The sequence below is a fragment of the Mustelus asterias genome, chromosome 1 (assembly GCF_964213995.1).
Source record: "Mustelus asterias chromosome 1, sMusAst1.hap1.1, whole genome shotgun sequence".
Classification (NCBI taxonomy): domain Eukaryota; kingdom Metazoa; phylum Chordata; class Chondrichthyes; order Carcharhiniformes; family Triakidae; genus Mustelus; species Mustelus asterias.
In genome coordinates, this window is record NC_135801.1 from 30,945,257 (window position 1) to 30,967,339 (window position 22,083).

At 41.2% G+C, this 22,083-nt stretch overlaps 2 protein-coding genes across 2 annotated transcripts in view; one reads left to right on the plus strand and one right to left on the minus strand.

Moving 5' to 3' along the window:
- The window catches only part of mfsd8 (major facilitator superfamily domain containing 8), a 185,964-nt gene that overhangs the window by 43,000 nt on the left and 120,881 nt on the right, over nt 1-22,083 (plus strand). The window lies entirely within an intron of this gene.
- The window catches only part of abhd18 (abhydrolase domain containing 18), an 89,253-nt gene that overhangs the window by 38,865 nt on the left and 28,305 nt on the right, over nt 1-22,083 (minus strand). The window contains exons 5-7 of the mRNA XM_078211138.1: nt 12,979-13,057; nt 8,832-8,916; nt 4,498-4,525 (exon numbers count right to left, since the gene is read on the minus strand). Of these exons, the coding sequence (XP_078067264.1) occupies nt 4,498-4,525; nt 8,832-8,916; nt 12,979-13,057 (192 nt within the window). The remainder of the gene's footprint in view (nt 1-4,497; nt 4,526-8,831; nt 8,917-12,978; nt 13,058-22,083) is intronic.

A 22,083-nucleotide genomic window follows, 5' to 3' on the forward strand; every position in this document is an offset into this window, starting at 1 on the left:
TTGCCATGGAAACTACTACTCTACTGATTGTGGATAAAATGCTGCACTGAAAATATTTCCAATTAAACCTTAGCATATATGCAAGTCCCCCAAGATGCAACAAAATTCAATATGCTGACTTTTATTTAACACTGCGCAGAGGGATTGAATACTAAAGCTGGCAAATGAGGTGCCAATCAAGTGGACCGACCGCTTTATTCTGGATAGTGCTGAGCTTCTTTAGTATTGTTGGACCTGTACCCAATCAGATAAGTGCAGAGAATGGCATCATATTCCTGACTTATAACTGGTGGAAGTGTTTTGGGAAGTGAGGCGAGTTAGACACCACAGAATATCCAGTCTCTGACCTGTTCCTGCAGCCACAGTATATAATGTGACCAATCCATTTAAATTTCTGATCCCTGGCTGTTGATAGGGAATTCAACAATAGTAATGTCATTGAATGTCAATGAAAGGTGGTTCTATTCTCTCTTGTTGGAAATAGTAATTACCTGGTAGTTGTGTGATGCGAATGATATTTGCCACTTATCAGCTTAAGCCTGAATTTTGTTCAGGTCTTGCTGTATCTGAACAGGGATTGCTATAATATCGGAGGTATTACAAATGGTACTAAACACTTTGCAATCATCACAATAGTCAATTCTGACCTCATGACAGACAGAATGTCATTGACGAAGCAACTGAAGATGCTTGGACCTAGGATACCACCCTGAAACTCCTGCAGCGATGTCCTGGGACTGAGACGACTGACTACCAACAAATCTTTCTTTGTGCTAGGCATGACTAACAAGTGGAGAGTTTTCCCAGTGACTTCAAGTCACAAAGGAATGACAAAGAAAGATGACGAATTAGTCAAATCAGGTAATGAGAAAGAAATAGATGGAAAGACAGATTGGATTGAGGGAAAAAAGATGCAATAGAAAACAAGGATATTTAAAAAGGTTTTAAGAAAAATCTACTCCATGCATGAATGAGACCGAATACCGTAGCTTAATTGCTACCTTTTCTGGGCCAGAGAAGTTGATTGGCATGGCATTAGCTGTTATGTAATTAAAAGGGGGCTTTCGTTCTTAAGCATTAGGTCTAACTTTCCACAGCAAATTTAACAGGAATGAATTTGCAATCTAGTGAGCTCTTAAAAATAACAGGGAGGCTTAGGGCAGGTTGCCATTCAGCAGAGTGGCCAAATCAATCAGCAAGTTCTTCGCTACTCATGATGTACCTCCATCTCCTGAATTTGCTGGCTGACTTTGCGTATTAATAAATGTATGTCATTAATACATCATTTTATTTTGCCAGCAATATTTGGCCTCGTGAGTAACACACAGGTCCCTCAGAATCCTCCATTCTTTGGATCATTCCTGCTATTCTCACTTTGTATGTCCTATCTTAACTTCATCGCACATTTCAAGCTCCATCTTCCTTCTCAAAAATTAATTTGTGTTCACCCCATCCATAAGAAAATGGATTCTTCTTTTTCAAGTTTCTTAAACTACCTATTACTTTGAAAGCTCTGGTCTCTTCCATTATCTAGATTCAGCTCAGCTGGCAAGCCTCCACATATTTAATCTCAACTAAATGTCCCATTACCTCTATCATAACTCTCACAAAGTTCAATTCATCCATCACTCTTGTGCCAGCTGACCCACGTTGACTCCCAGTCTCTGGGTGCATCAATTGTAAAATTCTCAGTCTCTTATTCAAATACCTCCATGGCCTCACCTACCCCCTCCCCCAATCTTTGCAATTTCCTCTAACCCTGTAACCTTTCAAAAAAGATGCATTCCTCCATCTTTGAACCCTTGTGTATCCCTCATTGTTGTCACTCTTCAACTGGCAATTGCATCTACAGCTGTTTAAGCTCTGGAATTCGCTCCCGAAGCTCTTCCACATCTCCGCCCCTCTCTTCCTTCAAGTGGTTTCCGAAAACCCATCTCTCTAACCAAGCTTTTGGTCACCTGCCCTGATGTCTCCTCCTTTGGCTGTTAATTTTTGTCTGATTACACTTGTGTGTAAAACATCTTGGGCCATTTTACCACATTAAACATGTATACAAATACCAGTTGCTGGTTACTTCAGGTTTCTTTCACCAAGTCGAGCAAAGCCACGGCTCTTATATGATAACCAGATTACAAAAGTTATTGTGCAATTCAATTTCAGACTAATACTTGAAGGCTTCCCTTGAAAATTAAAGACAAACCTAGTTACTGTTGCTTGCTTTTCTTCGCCCTTACTGTACCCAATGCACCATAGCACATTGAGCATAGAATACAATGTGGAAATCAGCCACTTTCTATTTTAGGGAATAAAAACTGTTTTGCAATTTATAAACTAAATTGTTTCAAAAAATTAAAGAGAACATTTCAAAATATGTATCTTTGTGCACTTCGTCTAATTTTAAAAGACACTCTTTGAAAAAACTGAAGTCAATTCAAATTCTTAGCTGATGCAAGGGACCTGCAGTGAGTAACTCACCTCCTGACTCCTCAAAGATTGTCCACCATCTAAAAGTCATGACTCGAGTTCGATGAGTGCCTGGATAAATGCAGCTCTAACAATATTCAAGAAGCTTGTTACCATCCAAGTCCAAGCAGCCCACTTAATTGACACCCCATTCACAAACATCCACTCCCTCCACCACTAATGCACAGGGGCAGCAGTGTGTACCATCTACAAGATGCACTGCAGGAACTCACCAAGGCTCCTTAGACAGCACCTTCCAAACTCATTACCTCTATCATCTAGAAGGACAAGGGCAGCAGATACATGGGAATACCATCACCTGGACATTCCCCTTTCCAAGCCACAACCATCCTGACCTGGAATTGTTTTTAGCTGTTCTTTCACTGTTGCTGGGTCAAACTCCTGCGACTCCCTCCCTAAAAACACTGTGGATGTACTTGCACCACATGGACTGCAGCAGTTCAAGAAGGCAGCTCACCACCACCTTCTCAAGGACAATTAGGGATGGACAATACATGCTAGCCTAGCCAGCAATGCCCACAATGAATTAAAGAAATGTTTGAGCTGAAGTGCTTTTGCACACAGCCTTTAAAGTGCAAATTTGTTTGAAATTAAGGTTCACCTATGGAAGAACCTGTAGAGTGATTATTCTTTTTATAGCATGCTTGCCACAATGCTAGATCTACCCAATCTTGACTGAATCTGGGAAATGCTGAAATACTTCATCGACTGCCATTTTTAACTACCCCATTTGATTTGTTGCTTATGCTTGAATTAAGACCCAATGTCTGAATGACAACTCAATTTGCTTTCACGCTACTCTGAACAACTTCCTTTAAATCACTAACTGTAAAAACACCAGTGACAATTCCAATAGGACCCAAAGAGAGAGTCATGAGGATACTATCATTTTAAGAATCAAAGGACCCATCTAGTGGATGATCTAATTTTGGTGATTTACCAAACCTCACAAACACAACATTATGAACTTAGGGAGGTGGGAGCCATAGCTGATGCATTGCAAATGCGGCTGCCAGGCCAAAGCTGTTCGAAGTATGGCCCCAGGATTTGGTCTTCCTCCTTGAAACAGGAAGTTTGCGGTTGGGAGGAAAATTGCTCAAAGAAAGAAATGCAAAGCCTCCCTCCCTCTGAACTTTCCAAAAATGGGAAAAATAAACCCAATCAAATCACAAGACAAAAGCTCTACCAATCATTGTCTTATCACAAAGCAATGGACCTCCCCGGGGAATCAAAATCACCATTTGGATCAACAATCTATGGTGAGTTGAAAAGGCAAGGATGGATCAAAGATATCTTGACCTATTAAAGGTGAAGTTGGAACGTGCTGGGCTCCCTTAAGAAGTCAATAATATCTACCAAGTCTGACATTCTCAAGGAGATGAAAGCAAATGGGTCCCACTTGTGCTGAGATTGTCCTTGAAGACAAGGGCTTGATCTAATCAAATTAGTCAAGTGAAGTTCATTAAGCTTGGTTGGAGCTTCCAAATGGTGCATTCTGCTCAGAGAACACTTTAGTTCAGATGCACTCTTCCTAGAAACAGAAAAAGCTCTTCACAACTGAGGTAGAAATAATGATGGAGATTGCTGCATAAATTGACATGCGCCTTCAAGACCCTGACGTTCTAAGATGACCTACGTGTTTAGCTGAAACAGTCAGAGACAGCAAACAAGATCAAAAGCAATCTGGAGATTGATTTATCAGGAGTACTTCGATACAACAGGCCATGAGCTGGGTGCACTTCCATTCTCCTAAAATTGTTCAATAAAATATCGAAATATTCCAGTGCAATTCCTCAGAAGCAATCCAAGAGGATTAAAAAATTGAGGTGTGCCATGTCTGAACACCAAAGAATAAAGGTTCTGATTCAGAATTATGTTCATTATATAAACAATCTAGCATTTCTAAGAATTATCAACATTTGGACAGAGAAAGAAAACATTAATTTCCTTGGAGGGGAGGGAGAGATTCAGCATGGGAAGATAAACAAATACAGAAGCACTTACAATACTTACATTTGATCTTTAGGTTTTCTATAGCCATGTAAAAATACTGTCAAGGAAAATAGTTAATTTCACAATATACTTAAAATAAAAGAGAGAACAGATTTAAAGAAATTTTAAAAATACAATATATATAAGTACACACAATCTATATTAATGATTCAGATGAGGGGACTGAGTGTAACCTATCCAAGTTTGGTGATGATAGAATTAGGTGGAAAAGTAAGCAGTGAGGAAGACCCAAAGAAGCAACAAAGGGGAACAGACAAGTTGGCTGAATAAGAATGTGGCAGATGAAATACAACGTGGAGAAGTTTAAGTTACCAATTTTGGTGGAAAAATAAAAATAAACTTTTTTTTTTAAATCGGGAAAAGACTGGGGAATGTTTACATTGAGGGACATAAATGTCCTTGTATGTGAATCAAAGATAGTTAACAGGCAGATACTGCAAGCAATTAGGAAGGGAAATGGCAGATTAGTTTTTGTTGCAAAGGAATTGGAGTTAAAAAGTCTTTACTACATGGGTGAGGCCACAGGTAGAATAGCAAGTGCACATTTGATCTCTTTACCAAAGGAGGAGTGTAATGAAAATTCACCAACTCAGCAAGGTAGACGCCGAGAAAAGTTTTCTCTTGGCTGAGGCATCCACAACACAGCGGTTAGGATTTTACCAGACTTCGAGGACAGGCTGGGAGACAGAAGGGCTGGTAAAATGATGGTGGAGGGAAGTTCCCATGGGATATTTCAAAAGTCGAGAACAGCAGTGGTCCTGCCAACCGCCAGCCAGAGTCAGGCAGCCAATTAATCCAATTAACTGGCCTATTAACAGCCATTCTACACCAAACTCTCGTATTTTATCGGTGTCGGAACAGTCCCCAACCGGAAGGGGAGATCACCAGGAACACTGAAGCAGCTGCTCAGTGGTTTCCAATGATGGGGGAGGAGCCTTACTTCCCAACGGCTCCATGTTCCACAGAGAGGTTCCCCAGATGAACGCACTGGTTTCAATGGCTACCGCCACAGCCCAGACTCTGCTGCCAGACAGTTCACCCGTTCAATCTCTGGACCCCTCTCCCTAGTCCTGCCACAGTATATTTTTAAAATTCTTAGCCGCCCTTTGAGTGCACCTCAACATAGAGGCATCCTCTTCTCCCTGCTATCTTAGCAGTGGCCTCCTCTATTAGTGGTGCTGCCAACCTTTTGTTTGGGTTGGTAGCTTGGAAAGTCAGACTACCATCCTTAATTGGCCACCAGCAGTAAGAAGGTATTGTGGTCCCGCTGCCATCAGTGCAGGGTCAGGTCATGTGTTCCATCCTGAGAGTGGACTTCATTGTTGCCAGTAAAATTCTGACTTGGCTGGAGAGGGAATATTCATTTAGGCTGAAATATAGAGAAATTTCTACATTCAAAGGGGTGTGAATCTTTGAAATTCTTCACCCCACAGAGTTGTAGATGTTCAGTCATTGAGTCCATTTAAGGCACAAACTGATAGGCTTTTGAGAATTAGGGGATAAGAAAATGTGGGAAGCTGGAGTTGAGGTAGAGAATCAATCATGACCTTGTTCAATGATAGATCAAGCTCAAGGGCAAAATGGCCTATGCCTGTTCTTATCTCTTATATCCTTATGTCTGCATGCTCAAAGTATACATCTGTACATATTATACTTGCTATAAGTAGCAAGAACATAATTAAACAGATAATTTGACCACCTGGAATTCTTCTTTTATGAAGTACTCAGACCTAGAAGATGCAAGGAAGAAATTGGCAAGGGCTCAAACCCTAGCCAGTGGAAAAATTAATCCTTCCAACCTCTTAGCAGTGAGTAACTACTAGGATCACCAAAAATAGCTAACACTACGATAGATAGATTAACTTGTTTATTATATTGAAACAATTGCACCTGCCTGCTTCACCCAACTTTCATGCCAATGTAAACAGATTGAAGGTTACTGGAAAGTATAGACACAGATGATCAAATATTCTATGGAACACTGCGGCTCCCACTCTGCTCTGAAAAACAGAATGAAATGTGCTGGAACTGAATATTATTTAGATAACCCAGAGTTTTTGGTCAATTGTTTTCAAGGTTACCAAGAAATTTAGCAGTCAGGAGTTTTGCTCATTGACAATTTGGCACACTCAAAACTTAAATATGTTAAGAGTTCTGGCAAGCCAAGGGCACGGTCACTTGGGTGCCATCCTACAAAAATGATTCATTTATTCATTCCTTGGAGACACGAATTGCAGTCACGTTGGTGCAAAGAAACACTCAGCAGCGGGAAGCCCTCAAGCCTCCTTTATTCGTCCTGTCAGGTGGCCAAATGACCAGGAAGCAAATACTTGCACATTCATTTGCCTGGGAAGGTTTCATACAGGAAGAAAACTAAGTGAACAAAAAGCTAACAAAATCTAGAAAGAATGCAAATAAAATTAGGGTGAATCCATCACAGTATAGATTGCATACAATCTTTGGAAGAAATAGGTTTGCTAGGCCAGTTTATTCTATATTTCATGCAGGTACATCTATCTATCTTTCCCCATGTTATTCCTAGAGAAATAAATACTGATTGTAGATAAGAGGGCCTGACTTTAAAGCTCAATGCAATAGTCTGAAGGAGATGAATTTGTATAAATAGATACAGTATAATAACTATTTGATACAAATGTGTAAGCTGTAATTGACTCTGCTGGTTATGGTAGTAAATGGCTGATTGTGGTGGGGATAACCGGTTTAGCTCAGTTCACTGGGCGGTTGGTTTGTGATGCACAGTGAAGCCATCAGCCCGGGTTCAATTCTCGTACTGCCCAAGGTTATTATGAAGGCCCCACCTTCTCAACCTGAGGTATGGTGATCCTTTGGTTAAAACACCACGGGGACGATTCTCCCACCTTGCCGTGCTAATTTTCGTCCCACGAGCCCATCTCCCAGTGCCGGATTTCTGGTGCTGTCAGATCCGCACTGGAAATCAGCAGGAAAACCAGGTAAGTTATTTAAATCTGTTTTTAATATAATTTAAATGTAATTTGCAGGCCCGAGACTGAATTCTCCGGGCCCGCTAGCCTCGCACCCCGCCAGTGTGTTTCACTCCAGCTGGGTTTACAGTAGGTCCCTGTTTTCGGGGACCTATCAGGACGACCCCGCTGGAGTGAAGGGGGGGCAATCAGGGCCCCGCAGGGGGTCGGGTGGTGGGTGGGTGGGGGGTGCCCCATGGGCATGGGCATCCTGGCAGTGCCAGCCTGTGCCCAAGGAGGCAATGTGCCCATGCCCAGGGGGCACCTTGACACTGCCCACTGAACATGGGGCAGCACCAAGGGAGCAGGGCGTATGGGGCAATTAGCGGGGGTGGGAGGAATCCCGCTGCCACTCTGCATAGGGATCTGTTGGGGTAGGTGGGAGGCCAGCAATCGGGGGGGGGGTGTCTGCCGTGGGGCCGTCCGTGATGGGGGTGGGGGGAAGAGAGTGGGCCAGGCTGGGCCACGGGGAGGTAGGGGGAGCAGCACTGCAGGGGTCTGGGGCTGGCCAGCAAACAGGAAGGCTGACAGTTCGGGGCCACTGCGCATGCGCAGAAGCCCGCTGGTTTCAGCCTCCCGAGCGGGAATAGGCCCTGCCCCCTGAAATCTAATGAGATTCACGCTGGTGATCTCTGCAGTGCACAGAGTATGGGAGATTCTAGTGTGAACACCCACTGAAAAAACCAGCATGAATTAGTTTTCCCGCGAATTCAACACTTCGAATCTTTTTGGGAGAATTTTGGCCCAGTCAGGCTATGGTCATCAGGGACTATGGTGACTTTACCGTTACAAACTAGATTCAATAACATGGATTGTACTGCGTGATCTTAGCTCAACTAGAGTAGTGATTGATTTCACTGCCCCAGATTTCTAGGGCTGGGTGGCCATTATGCCATGTTTAGCTCAGGGTCAAGCAAGGCGAAGAAAACAGGAGGGAGGAAAATGAGTTCCCTTTTATGTAAAGTCCCATCTTCACAAATTAGGGATCAGGGCCTCAGTCAGGACAGGCTCTTCCAAGAAAGAAGACATCAGTCACCTCTGAAATTTTTAAAATCATGTTAAATTCTTTAATCTGGAAAGTACATAAACTAGTCCCTCAATAAAAGGAAAATTTTTATAACTAATAAGAATTCAAAAGACATCCAGGAATTGCTGCATCATTTTCCTGTTAAAAATAAAAGCTATACTTCCATTGTTGTTTTAGAAAAAGTAGTTTATTGATCTCAATTTTTCCAAACTAAGTGCAATTCTGAGCTTTCTCATAAAATAGTTAGTATAGCACTGCAACAATTAGTGAGACAGCAAAATTTATAAACATGCACAAAAGGATATAGTAAGGATTTTCCAGTAGAAGTGATCCGATGCATGCTTCCTTTATCATTGGACGAGCCATCAGTGTACGTCTTCGCCAGTAAAACTAGGAATAGTTTTGAATGAAAATGAGTTAAATGGAATGTTTGATATGCAAATTCTATAAAAGCCACAAACGATTTAAGTCAGCCACATTTTTAAAAACCGCCATATCATCCTTTCAAGTCAATAAGTTAGTGCTTCCTAAATGTTTTTTTGCTGTGACCCCATTATAAATGCTTTACAGTTGGTGCGACCCCAGAGTGAAAATTGGGGGGGGGGGGGGGTGAGAGAGAGAGAGCGAGCGAGGAGAGCAGGAGGAGAGTTGTTGAATAGGGTAGGTGTTCAACAGCAAGGATATGGGCTCAAAAAACAACAAAGACGCCAACCATTTTGCAGGCTCTGTTGATGTCAGCGATCGGGTGCCGGAGCTCAATTGATCAGGCCATTTCCACATGCAACAAAATTGTGCACATTTAAAAGGGTCCTTAAAGGACTGTCAATTTTGCTTCCAATTTCCATCTGTCTCTCACATTTACACGGTTCACCTTGGACACTTCCTTTTCACGACTTCACTGTCTCCATTTCTGGGCATAGACTGTCTATCAATATTCGTTATAAGCTAACTAACCATTTTCACACATCCCGCCTCCTGTAAGCACTCCATTGCATTCTCCCAGTTTCTTAAAAGCAAATTACTGCGAATGTTGGAACCCGAAACAAAAACAGAAAATGCTGGAAAATCTCAGTAGGTCTGACAACATCTGTGGGGCGAGAAGAGAGCTGAAGTTTTGAGCCTGGATCCAGACTCAAAATGTTAGTTCTATTCTCTCGCCACAGATGCGGTCAGCAGACTCGAAACGTTAGCTGTGTTCTCTCACCGCAGATGCTGTCAGACTTAGTGAGATTTTCCAGCATTTTCTGTTTTTGTTCTCCTAGTTTCTTTGTCTGCAGTGCATTTGATCTGATGATACAATCTCCCAGAAGAGCACTTCTGAAAGGTCTTCCCTTTTTCTTCAACAAGGGATTCCCCTCATTATGAAACACAAGGTCCTCAACCACATCCAACTCGTTCCTCTTCTTTCCAGAACTGACCTCACCCCAGTTGCCCACCTGCTAACCCCCCCCTCACAAAAAAAAACGGAGTCTGACTCAGTAACAGACACAAAATTTCCCCATCCAGGAACACTCCAAGAAAACTCTCCAACACGCGCACTACCTTGACATCCACCCCAGCCCCCAAAAACACACAAACCCCCAACCTAACAGCCCCCACCCCCAACTCACACCACCTCAACAACTATCTCCCCCAATCGCCTAAAATACAGCAGAACCAGACCATCACTCTGTTTTCCACCCCCCCCCCTTTCAAATGAGGGTACTCCCCATTCACCACCCCGCACAGGAGTAATAATATATCTATTAAAAAAAAGAAAAGGCCCAGGAGACAAGAAGACAATAAGCCAAAATATAAGGGCAACCAGGGTTGGACATGAGCTGAAAGAAAAGTGGCAGAGCACGAAGAAAAGAGGGTGTCCTCTCTCTGTCCGATCCCAAAAAAACTTAACTATATATGTGACAATGCCTTCCTCTTCTTTCCAGAATTGTGATAATGTTCCCCTTTTCCTCACTTTTCACCCCACAAACTTTAAAGGATCACCGTCTGCCATTTCCTGCATGATGCCACCACCAAACACATCATTTCCATCCCTCCCTTGGCAGCATTCCAAAGGCACCATTTCCTCCTCTCTCCCCACTGTCCAAGGCCCCAAACACTCTTTTCAGGTGAAGCAGTGCTTTACTTACAACTTTCTTTCAAATTAGTATGCTGTTTTCACTGCGCACAATGAGGTTTCCCCTACACTGGGAAGGCCAAGCACAGATTGGATGATCACTCTGCGGATCACCTCCACTCAATCCACAAGCATGACCCCAAGCTTCCAGTTATTTGTCATCTTAATTCACCACCTTACTCTCTCATGCTCACATCTCTGTTCTCACCCTGCAGCTGCAGTTTTCCAGTAAAGCTCAATACAAGCTCAATTCAGCACTTTACAGCAATTTCAGACCATGAACTCTGTCCCCATTTTGATTCTTTTTTTTGCCTTGCGCCAGTTGGAACCTTGCTATTCATGTTTTTGCTTTCACACAGAGATTTCATTGTACTGGCATTTTTTATTCACTCCGGACAAATGCTTTGTGTCCTTACTACAACCACTCCCTTTACTTTTTGTTCCATTATATCTTTGTCATGTAATCTCGTCCACACTAACCATTCTCTTTTGTTCTTCCCCCCCTCCCTTTGATGGCATTTAACCTACCACATTTTCACCCTACTTCAGTATTAAAGGGTTATATGCAACTTGAAATGTTGAGCAGATACTTCTGCTCTTGCTGGTGGTGAGTTTGGAGGTGGGAATGGCATGTAATCAGGCTGAAATGGTGGTGTACTGCAAACCCATTGCCCTCCTGCCCCCACCAGAATTAAGCTCCGAGGCAACCCTTTATGAATGACTTTTGAATTCTGCCATCTATTGAGGCCCTTAAGTGGTCAATTAATGACCCCTTAAGCATCATACCCCACCACTGCTGGCATTAACTCAGCCGCAATAGGCCTGCCGCCATGTGATGTGCACAGCATCAAAACCATGCATCGTTTGTACAGGGTGGGGGCCTTGATCAAAGGCACTCAGTCCCTGATCGAGGGAATCGACATTGGGAAGTGGCGGTGGGGGTCTCTGCTAGGAGCCACCCCTCACTCTTGCGACCGGCCAGCTTACATCCCTCTCTCCATGAAGCACCACCCCCACACTACCTACCTGTCCTACCATGGCCAATGTAGCTCGGGGGGGAGGGGGGAGCTTTTGTTTGTTCACCAACCCTGCAGGGCATTACTAGAAGATAGCATAGCAACATAGAAAATAAGAAGAGTAGGCAATTCAGCCCTTTGAGCCTGCTCCAACATTCAACAGGATCATGGCTGATCCTATATCCCAACACCATACTCCAGCATTCTCCTCATACCTCTTAACCCCATACCCCACAAAGATTTTGGCAAAAGGGATTTGAAGCTTATATACACAAGACCACAACAAGCACATTTTACTGTTCTACAAAAGGCTGCGGTATATTCCAAATTGCTGCTTTGTTAACTGGCTAAGATATTTTACAAGCTTAGTCACCAACAAAACCTTGTAGGTATTTGGTAGCAACAGCCCAAATTGAGGTGTAGTTCCTGAGGATACTGACAAATCGCCTACATCTCACACAAGCAGCCAAGCCATCCTCTAAGAGTCAAAATAATGGATACCAGTTGGAAAATACATAATGGAGGTCACGTCTAAAATGTTTTACTTGTACAGATGCATGTACTTTCAAGGAATGGATCACAAAGTAACAATCTTGAGTTGGAATCCTGTATGACTCTTCCTTGTTAGATATTAGTGCTTACAGCAATTGCAGAAACTTAATCACTGTTCAGATGGCAATTAGTTCATTTAGCACTGACTGGTAATAAAACATGGGGTCTTCGTGGTTTAGGTAATGCATTCGCCATTTTTTTTGAACGAGAGTTGGGGAATTGAAAACATTTCCTTTTTTGTTGAAACATCTAAACCAACAATTTTTTCCCGAAAAAGTTGACTTATTGCTGGGATACAATTCCATGGACACTAGTCATTCTCTAGCACCTCACTCAAATGACCATGAATGAGTTGCACGAGGGATATCAAAAATAGTTCAATCTGATCTTCAGACATTTGCAGTAACAGACATTATTACACTCAAGGATTTTGGCATGATCTGGAAAGAGCAAAAGATGAAGGAGAGAGAAGTAATTTTTTAAACGGGTAGACCAGGCTCAACTATAGTGTCTCCTCACTGGCAAGTAACCTACTGGTACTTTGTCAAGATTTACAGATGAATAATAATTACTTGGGTGATCATGAAATTATATTCCAGCAAAATATCAATGTATTTTGAAGAAGAGGGCAAATATTTTAAGCATAAATAATGCTGTGAATACAAGAATAACAATCACAATTTTATATCTGTTTTAGCAATGATATCTCATGTATTTAAGAAATCAGGCTACTTTGTGTAAATCAATTTTATCATTCTCTCTACTTACATGGTCTCCAGTGCCAGCCAGATGAATACATATAGGTCGGTATTTACTCTTCCATTCTTTGGGAACTATGAACTGAAACCTGCAGCAATGGCAGTGTGAGTAACTTCACGTTGCTAGTTGTACAATGATGTGATAATCATAAATCCTAAACACACAAAACTGGACTGAAAAAACAGCTGATATATGATTAATATCTCAGCAAACTAACATGCAAACTTTTAATCTGCTCATGGTGTGAAAAAATACAATGAGCAGCTCTAATCCAAACAAGCAGGGCTGAGTCAGAATCTATCATGACACAATGGCCAGGATTTTACCAGCCCTCTGGCGATCGGCTGCTAGGTGGGTGTAGGGTGACCAATTTACGTGGAGAAAATATAGGGATATTCTGGCATGGAAGCCCAATTAGAACAGGCAGGGGTGGTGCTGCCTGGTCCGAGGAGTGGCCAATCAACAGCCAAGGTGGGCAGCCAACTGATCACCTAATAACAGATGCGTAGGATAGAGGGATTAGTGAGGTAAATATGTGGGGTTACAAGGATAGGTCTTAGGTGGGATTGTTGTCAGTGCAGACTCGATGGGCCAAATGGCCTCCCTCTGCACTGTGGAGATGCTATGGGATTCTTTCACAATGGCCATCAACTGAGCAAGGCCGGGGGCAGCTTCCGGGTGGAGGGAGAGAGGGTGTCCAGGTGTCTCTGATTCCACCGCATTCACCCCTCGGATCACCAGGGCACGTCTGACTAGCCCAAGGCACTAATAGAAAATTCTCACTAGCCCTTCAAGGGGGTATCAACCACTGTCACTGCTAAAATCTCCTCCATGGTACCACCATTCACCCACCTAACAGCAGGACCCAAGGCATGCCAATTAAATTTCAACCACTCTGTTTTTGATATGCTGCAAGGTCTTAATTATGCTTTACATGCTTATATTATTATTAGATGGGACAATATTGTTTTTCCTCCAAATATTGTTTTTCCTCTTATAATGCTCCTGTGAAGTGTTCTAAGACATTTAATAATATTAAAGGTCTAATGTAAATTAGTTGTATGGATTATACTCTTGCATTGTGGACATAAACTTTCCCCTCCTTACCCCTGATTAATTCGCAGCATCACATTCATCACAATCATAAACAGATATCTGCTTAATCTATATATTCATTTTTAAACAAGAAATCACCATAAAAGGGACCCTGTTTTCATTCCATCCCCAGCCAAAGAAACAGACACCATCTCTAAAATATATCACCCAGCACTGAGATCACAAAAAGCAGGTTTTCGGATTTGTATTACTCAGTACTATAGAAAAAGTGCTTTTACCCAATATATTATCAGATTGTTGCATCATTTTATGTGCAGCACCACAAATTATTGACAATGTAAAGTTTTGTTATTAGTTGGTCTGTAATGTAATCATGTTAATTACCTCAGTAATCAATCTACAAACTGTTCTTTTCAAATTTCATAAATTACAAAAATTATAGTGGAGGAGGTCATTCAGCCCATAGCATCTGGGCTGGCTCTCATAGAGAACAAGTGATTTTGTGCCGTGTTTCTGTAAGAAGGCAGGAGAATTCTTCCTTTTAAGATAACTATTCAATTCCCTTTTAAACGCTTTAATTGAACCTGCCTTCACCACATCCGCAGGCAGTGCTTTCTAGCTGCACGGAAAGTGTTTCTTCATATTGTTTTTGCTTCTTGTGCCAATTATTATAAATCTGTGTCCTCATGAGTGGGAACTCTGTCCTGGCCCCTCAAGATTTCAATAGTTCTATCAAATATCCTCAGCCCACTTTTCTCCAAAGAAAACATCTTAACTGAAGTTCCTCATTCCTGAAACCATTCTCATAAAACTTTAACGCACTTGCTGCAATGCCTTCACATCCTTCCTAAAGTGAAATGCCCAGAACTGGATGCAATACTCTAGCTGAGGCTGAATTGTCTTATACAAGTTCAACATAACCTCCTTGCTCATACATTCTATGCTCCTATTCATAAAGCCTAGGATACTGTGCTTGATCAATCACACTCTCAACCTACCACCTTCAATGGTTTATGCAAATATACACACAGGTTCCTCTCTCCTGCATCCCTTTAAAGTTGTACCCTTAATGTATATTGACTCCCCATCTTATCTCTATCAAAATTAATCACTTTACATTTCTCTAAATTGAACTTCATCTGCCACTTGCCCACCCATTCCACCAACTTATCTATGTCCTTTTGAGATTCTACACCACCCTCCTCACAGTTCACAATAATACCAAGTTTCACATTATCTGCAAACTTTGAAATTGTGCCCTATGCACCAAGCTCCAGGTCATTAATATACGTCAGGAAAAGTGAGGGTCCCAACACTGACCCCAGGGGAACTTCACTACAAATCTTCCTCCAGCTGGAAAAGTATCTATTAACTATTCTGCTTCTTGTTAGCCAGCCAATTCTGTATTCACATAGCCACTGTCTCATTTATTCAGTGAGCTATAACTTTGCTCAGGATCTGTTCTGAGACACTGAATCAAACACCTTTTTAGAAGTCCAAGTATGCCACATCAACTGCATTACCCTCACCAACCCTCTCTATTACCTTATGAAAAAAAAACCCCAGCAAGAGAGTCGATTATGGTTTTCTCCAAAAAATCCATGTTGGCTTTTATTAATTAACTTGCATTTGTCCATGTGGCTATTCATTTTATCCCAAATTATTGTTTACAAAAGTTTCCCCAACACCAAGTTCAACTGACTGACCTGTAGTTGCTGGGCTTATCTTTGGACCCTTTTATGAACAGGGGTGCAATTTTGCAATTCTCCAGTCCTCTGCATCACTGCCAAATCTAAGGAAGACTGGAAAATTATGACCAGTGTCTCGTGCTGTATCCTTGGATGCATCTTGTCTGATCCTATTGCCTTCAACTACATGTGTCCTATCCAATACCTACCTCCTTGTTAATTTATCTTCTGGTGACTGAATTACCTCCTCCTTTGCCATGGCTTGGGTAGCATCATCTTCCTCAGTAAAGACATGTATTTATTTCATACTTCAGGTTATGCCTTCTGCCTCAATTCGCAAATCCCCTTTTTGGTCTGTAATCAGCTATACTCCACCTTTTGTCACCCTTTTACTATTTATATACCTAGAGTGGGATTCCTTTCTATGTCAGCTGCAAGTCTATTTTCATACCCCCTCTTTGTTTCTCTTATTTGCTTTATCATCTTTCCTCCGAACTGCCTACATTCAGCCTAGGTCTCAATTGCATTTTCTACCTGACATCTGGTATAAGCATAATTTTTCTTTATCTTAATTTCCATTTCTTGTCATCCAGGGAGCTCTGGCTTTTTTTGTCCTACATTTCCATTTAACAACTCAAAAAATAATTTCTGTGCTACATTTTGCATAACCAAGACTACTGTGATATAAAGTATAACTAAAATAAACACACAAGTTGTCTGTATTGTATTGAACAATCTTTAAATCTTCAAGCTGGGAATTGATGTAGTGGCAGAAAATTTACCATGTGATCTTGTAAATAATCCTGATCAAAAGAAAGGTTAGGGATTTCAGTAAGTGACTGTGAGCTTATCACCACTAATTTTTGGGGCAAGAAATTGTTCTTGGCCTTTAAATATGTAATGGCATATTGAAATCTTGCAATTCACCACTTAATTACCCTGTTACAGAAACTGATGCTTAATATTGGGTGAAAGCCATTAAACATGGCCAGGTAAGATTGGGCACAGATCAATAGAATTTTACAGTAGGCCATTTGATCTAACAGGCAAAGGTGGTATTTTGAGAGCACATACCGTGCAGAAGTACAGACAGACACACACACTGGCACATTATGCACAGACACACAACTTGCACATTACACAAACTCCGTCATACACATACTTTGGATCAGTATTTGGTTTAATCTATTTTCTTTTCATTTGTGGAGAGCTTATGGCTTTGTACCATGGCTAGAAATAATGAAATGGTTAAGGCTGCTCATTTCCAGGATGCCCCAAGGTCGAATGCATCAATTCACAATTTAGCTGACTATGCCGTTTATTTCAAGCTAAGGATGCGTGATCCCTGCCTGTTGATGTGACGTTATAAACATTGTGAAATGAGATATCTATGATAGTGACAGTGAACAGGACCATGGGTCCAAGATGATAAACAAGTTTGCACCTGGGTGTTTTAGTAGGAACTGCTTTATTTCTGGGGTCTTCTCACAATAACTACTGTCATGCTATAATGAATTATCTGGGACAGTATGCATGGCTTGAGGTTGATAAAATTCTTGAACTTTTGTTTTAATTTTAAGAGACGCAAACAAAAGGTTTGATGAGGCTCTGCCTTTACGCAAAGAAAAATAAATGGAATAATCAAGTTCATTTCTGTGTATGACTACTATTTTAGAAGACATTGAATGTGTCAAAACTCCTTCCATCAGTAAACATAGGCTTCTTTTCCCCTCATGTACCTATCCAGATTCCCCTTGAATGCATCTATGTTAGTTGCCTCTACCACTAGAGGCAAATGTGGTAGAGAGTTCAATATTCTCATCACTCTTAAGATTTCTTGAATTCCTTATTAGATCTATAGGCAATTATAATTTGATTTGTCACATATATTAGTATACAGTGAAAAGTATTGTTTATTGCATGCTATACCGACAAAACATACCGTACATTGGGAAGGAAAGGAGAGTGCAGAATGTAGAGTTACAGTCATAGCTAGGGTGTAGAGAAAGATCAACTGAATGCAAGGTAGGTCCATTCAAAAGTCTGATGGCAGCAGGGAAGAAGCTGTTCTTGAGTCAGTTGGTACGTGACCTCAGGATTTTGTATCTTTTTCCCGACAGAAGGTGATGGGAGAGAGAGTATGTCCGGGATGCGTGGGGTCGTTGATTATGCTGGCTGCTTTTGAGGCAGCAGGAAGTGTAGACAGTCAATGGATTAAATCAAATCAAAGACAGCCCATCAACGCCTCTACGTGATCTCAGATTTTTGTATCTTTCTGGTCCTCAATTTTTGATTCCCCACAAGTGTAAACATTCTCACCATGTCTATCCTATCAAACCCCTTCATAATTTTAGAGACCTCTACTTGGTCACCTCTCAGTCCTTCTAGAGAAAGAATCCCAGCCAGTTCAAACTTTTCCAAATGTTGAACCTTCTGAGTTCTGTATCATTCCTGTAAATCCTTTTTGCATTTTCTCTTGTACTTTTAACTCCTTTAACTAACATGGATAGTACTCCAATTGCTGTTTAACCAAGGTTCCATGCATGTTTAGCACAACTTGTTGCTTTTAAATTCTATAACCCTAGAAACAAAACCCAGTGTTTTGTTTGCATGCTTTATAGCTTTGTTAACTGCATTGGTACTTTTATGATGTGAATTTGACCCCTAGGTCCTTATGTGTCTCTCTCACGTGAAGACTCAAATTTTCAAAAGGAGTAGGCAGTATCCTTATCCATCCTATCAAAATGCATGACCTCACACTTACATAGAACAGTACGGCACAGGAACAGGCCCTTCAGCACGATGTTGTACCAAACATGGTGCCAAATTAAATTAATCCCTTCTGCCTAACCTTGCTCAATATCCCTCTATTCCTTGCATACTCATGAACTTATCTAAAAGGCCCTATCTGCCAACACCATCATCTCTCGCAGCACATTCCAGACACCTACCACTGTGTAAACAAACTTGCCCCTCATCTCCTTTGAACTTTCCCCCTCTCACTTTAAGTGTATGCCCCCGAGTAATAGACATTTCAACTCTGGGAAAAAGATACTGACTGTCAACCCTATCCATGTCTCTCATAATTTTATAGACTTCTATCAGGTCTCCCCTCAGCCTCCACCATTCCAGAGAAAACAACCCTAGTTTGTCCAATCTCTGCTTATAGCTTATACCCTCTAAACCAGGCAACATTCCAGTAAACCTCTTCTGCACCCACTCCAAAGCCTCCACATCCTTCCTGCAATGTGGCGACCAGAATTGAACGCAATACTCTAAGTGTGGCCTAACCAAAGTTTTATAAAGCTGCAACATGACATCCTGACTCTTGTACTCAATGTCCTGACCAATAAAGGCAAGCATGCCAAATGCCTTCTTTACCACCCTATCCACTTTCAGGGAGCTATGGACTTGAACCCCAAGATCCCTCTGCACATCAATGCTGTTCAGGGTCCTGCCATTAACTGTATACTTACCCTTAACATTTGATCTCCCAAAGTGCAGTACCTTATACTTGCCCGGATTAAACTCCATCTATCATTTCTCCGCCCATATCTGCAGCTGATCTATATCCCACTGCATCCTTTGACAACCTTCTACACTATCCACAACTCCACCTATCTTTGCGTTGTCTGCAAACTTACTAACCCACCCATCTATGTTTTCGTTCAAGTCATTTATATAACAGCACAGGTCCCAGGACAGATCCCTGTGGATCCCTTAGTGAGATTCATCACCATTTACACATCCATTCTGCAATTGTGTCAATGTCCTCGTGTTGTTGTAGCCTTCCTTAGTATTAACTATACTCCTTAATTTTGCGTCATCTGCAAATTGATATTGTACTTCAGAGACCAAATAATTCATAGCAATGGTAAACAATGATTTCAGGACAAATCCCTGTGGAACGCCACCACTAATTGCACATTAATTGTATTTAATTAAACAGGTAGTGGGCATTGACAAGGGATTTACTTGTGTCCCTATAAATAGCAACAGATTTAGTTTAATTGATTCACCCCAAAATAGTATAAAAGGAATAGACAAAATGATTGTTGGGTGAGGAGGGGCATCCTTCTAAAATGCATCCCTGTAAATAAATGCTTATATAGGCATACACAGGACCTTCTGTGAGGCTGAGTGACTATTAATACCTACTTCATGTTCTGTGTTGAAGTCAGTTTCCTATCCATTATACTGTTTACCCAGATTCTACATGCCCTGACTTCACTCATGAGACTACCAATTAGAACCGTATAATGGGCCTTTTGAAGTCCATGTATATTACATACATTCTCTCATAACGCAAGGTCTTGTTATTTGAAGGGTACTAATTATAGTTCTCCACAGACCTCCATCTCTAGCAGTCTTTCAATGATGTCACACTATCACAACAAGGCAAGTAGAAGTGGCAGACCCCAAGAACTACCTTAGCCTTTAAAGTTAAAGTTTATTTATTAGTCACAAGTAGGCTTACATTAACAGTGCAATGAAGTTTCTGCGAAAATCCTCTTGTCACCACATTCCGACAGTTGTTCGGGTACACTGAGGGAGAATTTAGTATGGACAATGCACCTAACCTGCACATCTTTCGGACTCTGGGAGGAAACTGGAGCATCCAGAGGAAACCCACACAGACATGCAGAGAATGCGCAAACTCCATACAGACAGTGACTCAAACCGGGAATCGAACCTAGATCCCTGGCGCTGAGGCAGCAGTGCTAACCACTGTGCTGCCCCAAACATTATGGGTACCCATGCTGTCAGCATAATTAAAACATTGCACTCTAACCATCTGAACTAACCAGCCCTAGGCATTATGTACAATGTATTATCCTCATTCATTTTAAAAAAAAGAATGTTTGTCAAGCATGATCGTCTTTGAAATTCATTGACTTTTTTTAATATATTGGGTTTCGACAACTTTTCTATTACATCATTGAGTGACATCCCCAATATATTTCCTGCCATGGATATTAAGCTACTGGTCTATAGTTCCATCTCCCTTCTGATTATAGAAATAACATAGCCATCTGTCAGTCCTCAGGCAATATCCCCTTTTCTATTAAGTACCAGTATCTCTCCTATCGCTTCCTTAGACTTAAGTGTGGGTGCAATCCAAACTGGATCCATGATTATAATAAATCTTTATTAAACCACATGCTACATTGCAGCTGGAATTCAGAAAATGTCAAGATGCAAAAGAGATTTAATGTTTATTACCAGGGATGTGGAATGCAACTGTGGAGCAACAAGAAAATCTAGGATTGTTCTTCTCAGAGCAAAGAAGGTTAAGAGGAGATTTAATACGTGTTCAAATTAGGAGTAATTTTGAGTTGGGAGAGAGAAACTGCTTTCAGTGGCACAAGGGTCAGTAACCGAAAGCATAGATTTGAGATAATTGGCAAAAAAGCCAGGGGTAGATATGATGGTCTGTGATGCGCTGCCTGAAAAGGAGGAGGAAGCAGATTCAATAATAACCTTCAGCAGTGTACACAGTACATAGAAAAGATGAAAATTTAGGGCTATTGAGAGCAGGGAAACAGGAGTAATCAATAGCAGTTTCACAGAACCAGCTCAGACACTGGCTTCCTTCTGTGTTATATGAAACTATGTTTGATTAGTTTATTATCTCATTCCTTTCCATCTTAAATGTCTTAATAAGCATTTGATCTCTTCCTCTAAAGTTATATCTACCCTGTTATTCTCCCTGGTTAACAGGTAAAATAACTATTCCATACCTCTTGCATCTCACAACCATGACCTGCAAGCGTATCTTATTCTCATCATTTTTCTTTATTTCTGTACCAAACTGTTACTATTTCTTTTTATATATTTTGATAATTTAATTTCATAATTCCTCTTTGCCTTCCTAATCATTCAACTTCTTCAGGTTCACATTCATCACCCTCTCCTTTATGTACTTCGTGCATATTTTGGTTACATTTCAGTGTTATCCTTATCCCATTAGTATTCATCCCTGTCCTTATTAGTTAGTTTGTCCACAGTTTTAGAAAATGTACTTCTTTTGAACTGTACTAATATTCTTCTCAAATATTCCCTGCTGCATTCCTAGATGCTCCCTCCCTCCCACCTTCCCCCGACTCCATATGCGTATTTCTCTAATAGGATCTGGTTTGTTTCCCAATATTAAATGCAGCAGTTATTCCTTTCTTGTTGAGCATCTTCTATCAGCTTAACTTCTGCATTCCTCCAGTAGAATCAGCATCCTTATTGTTTCTGGATGTTGGTCAAAAGCAATCAACTTAATATTGACTAATTACTGCTCTACACACTGCACCTAAACTAAAGGTTATCAACCATGGTAAAAATTGAGAACCAAAAATGTGATCTCAATAAATGGAGCAAA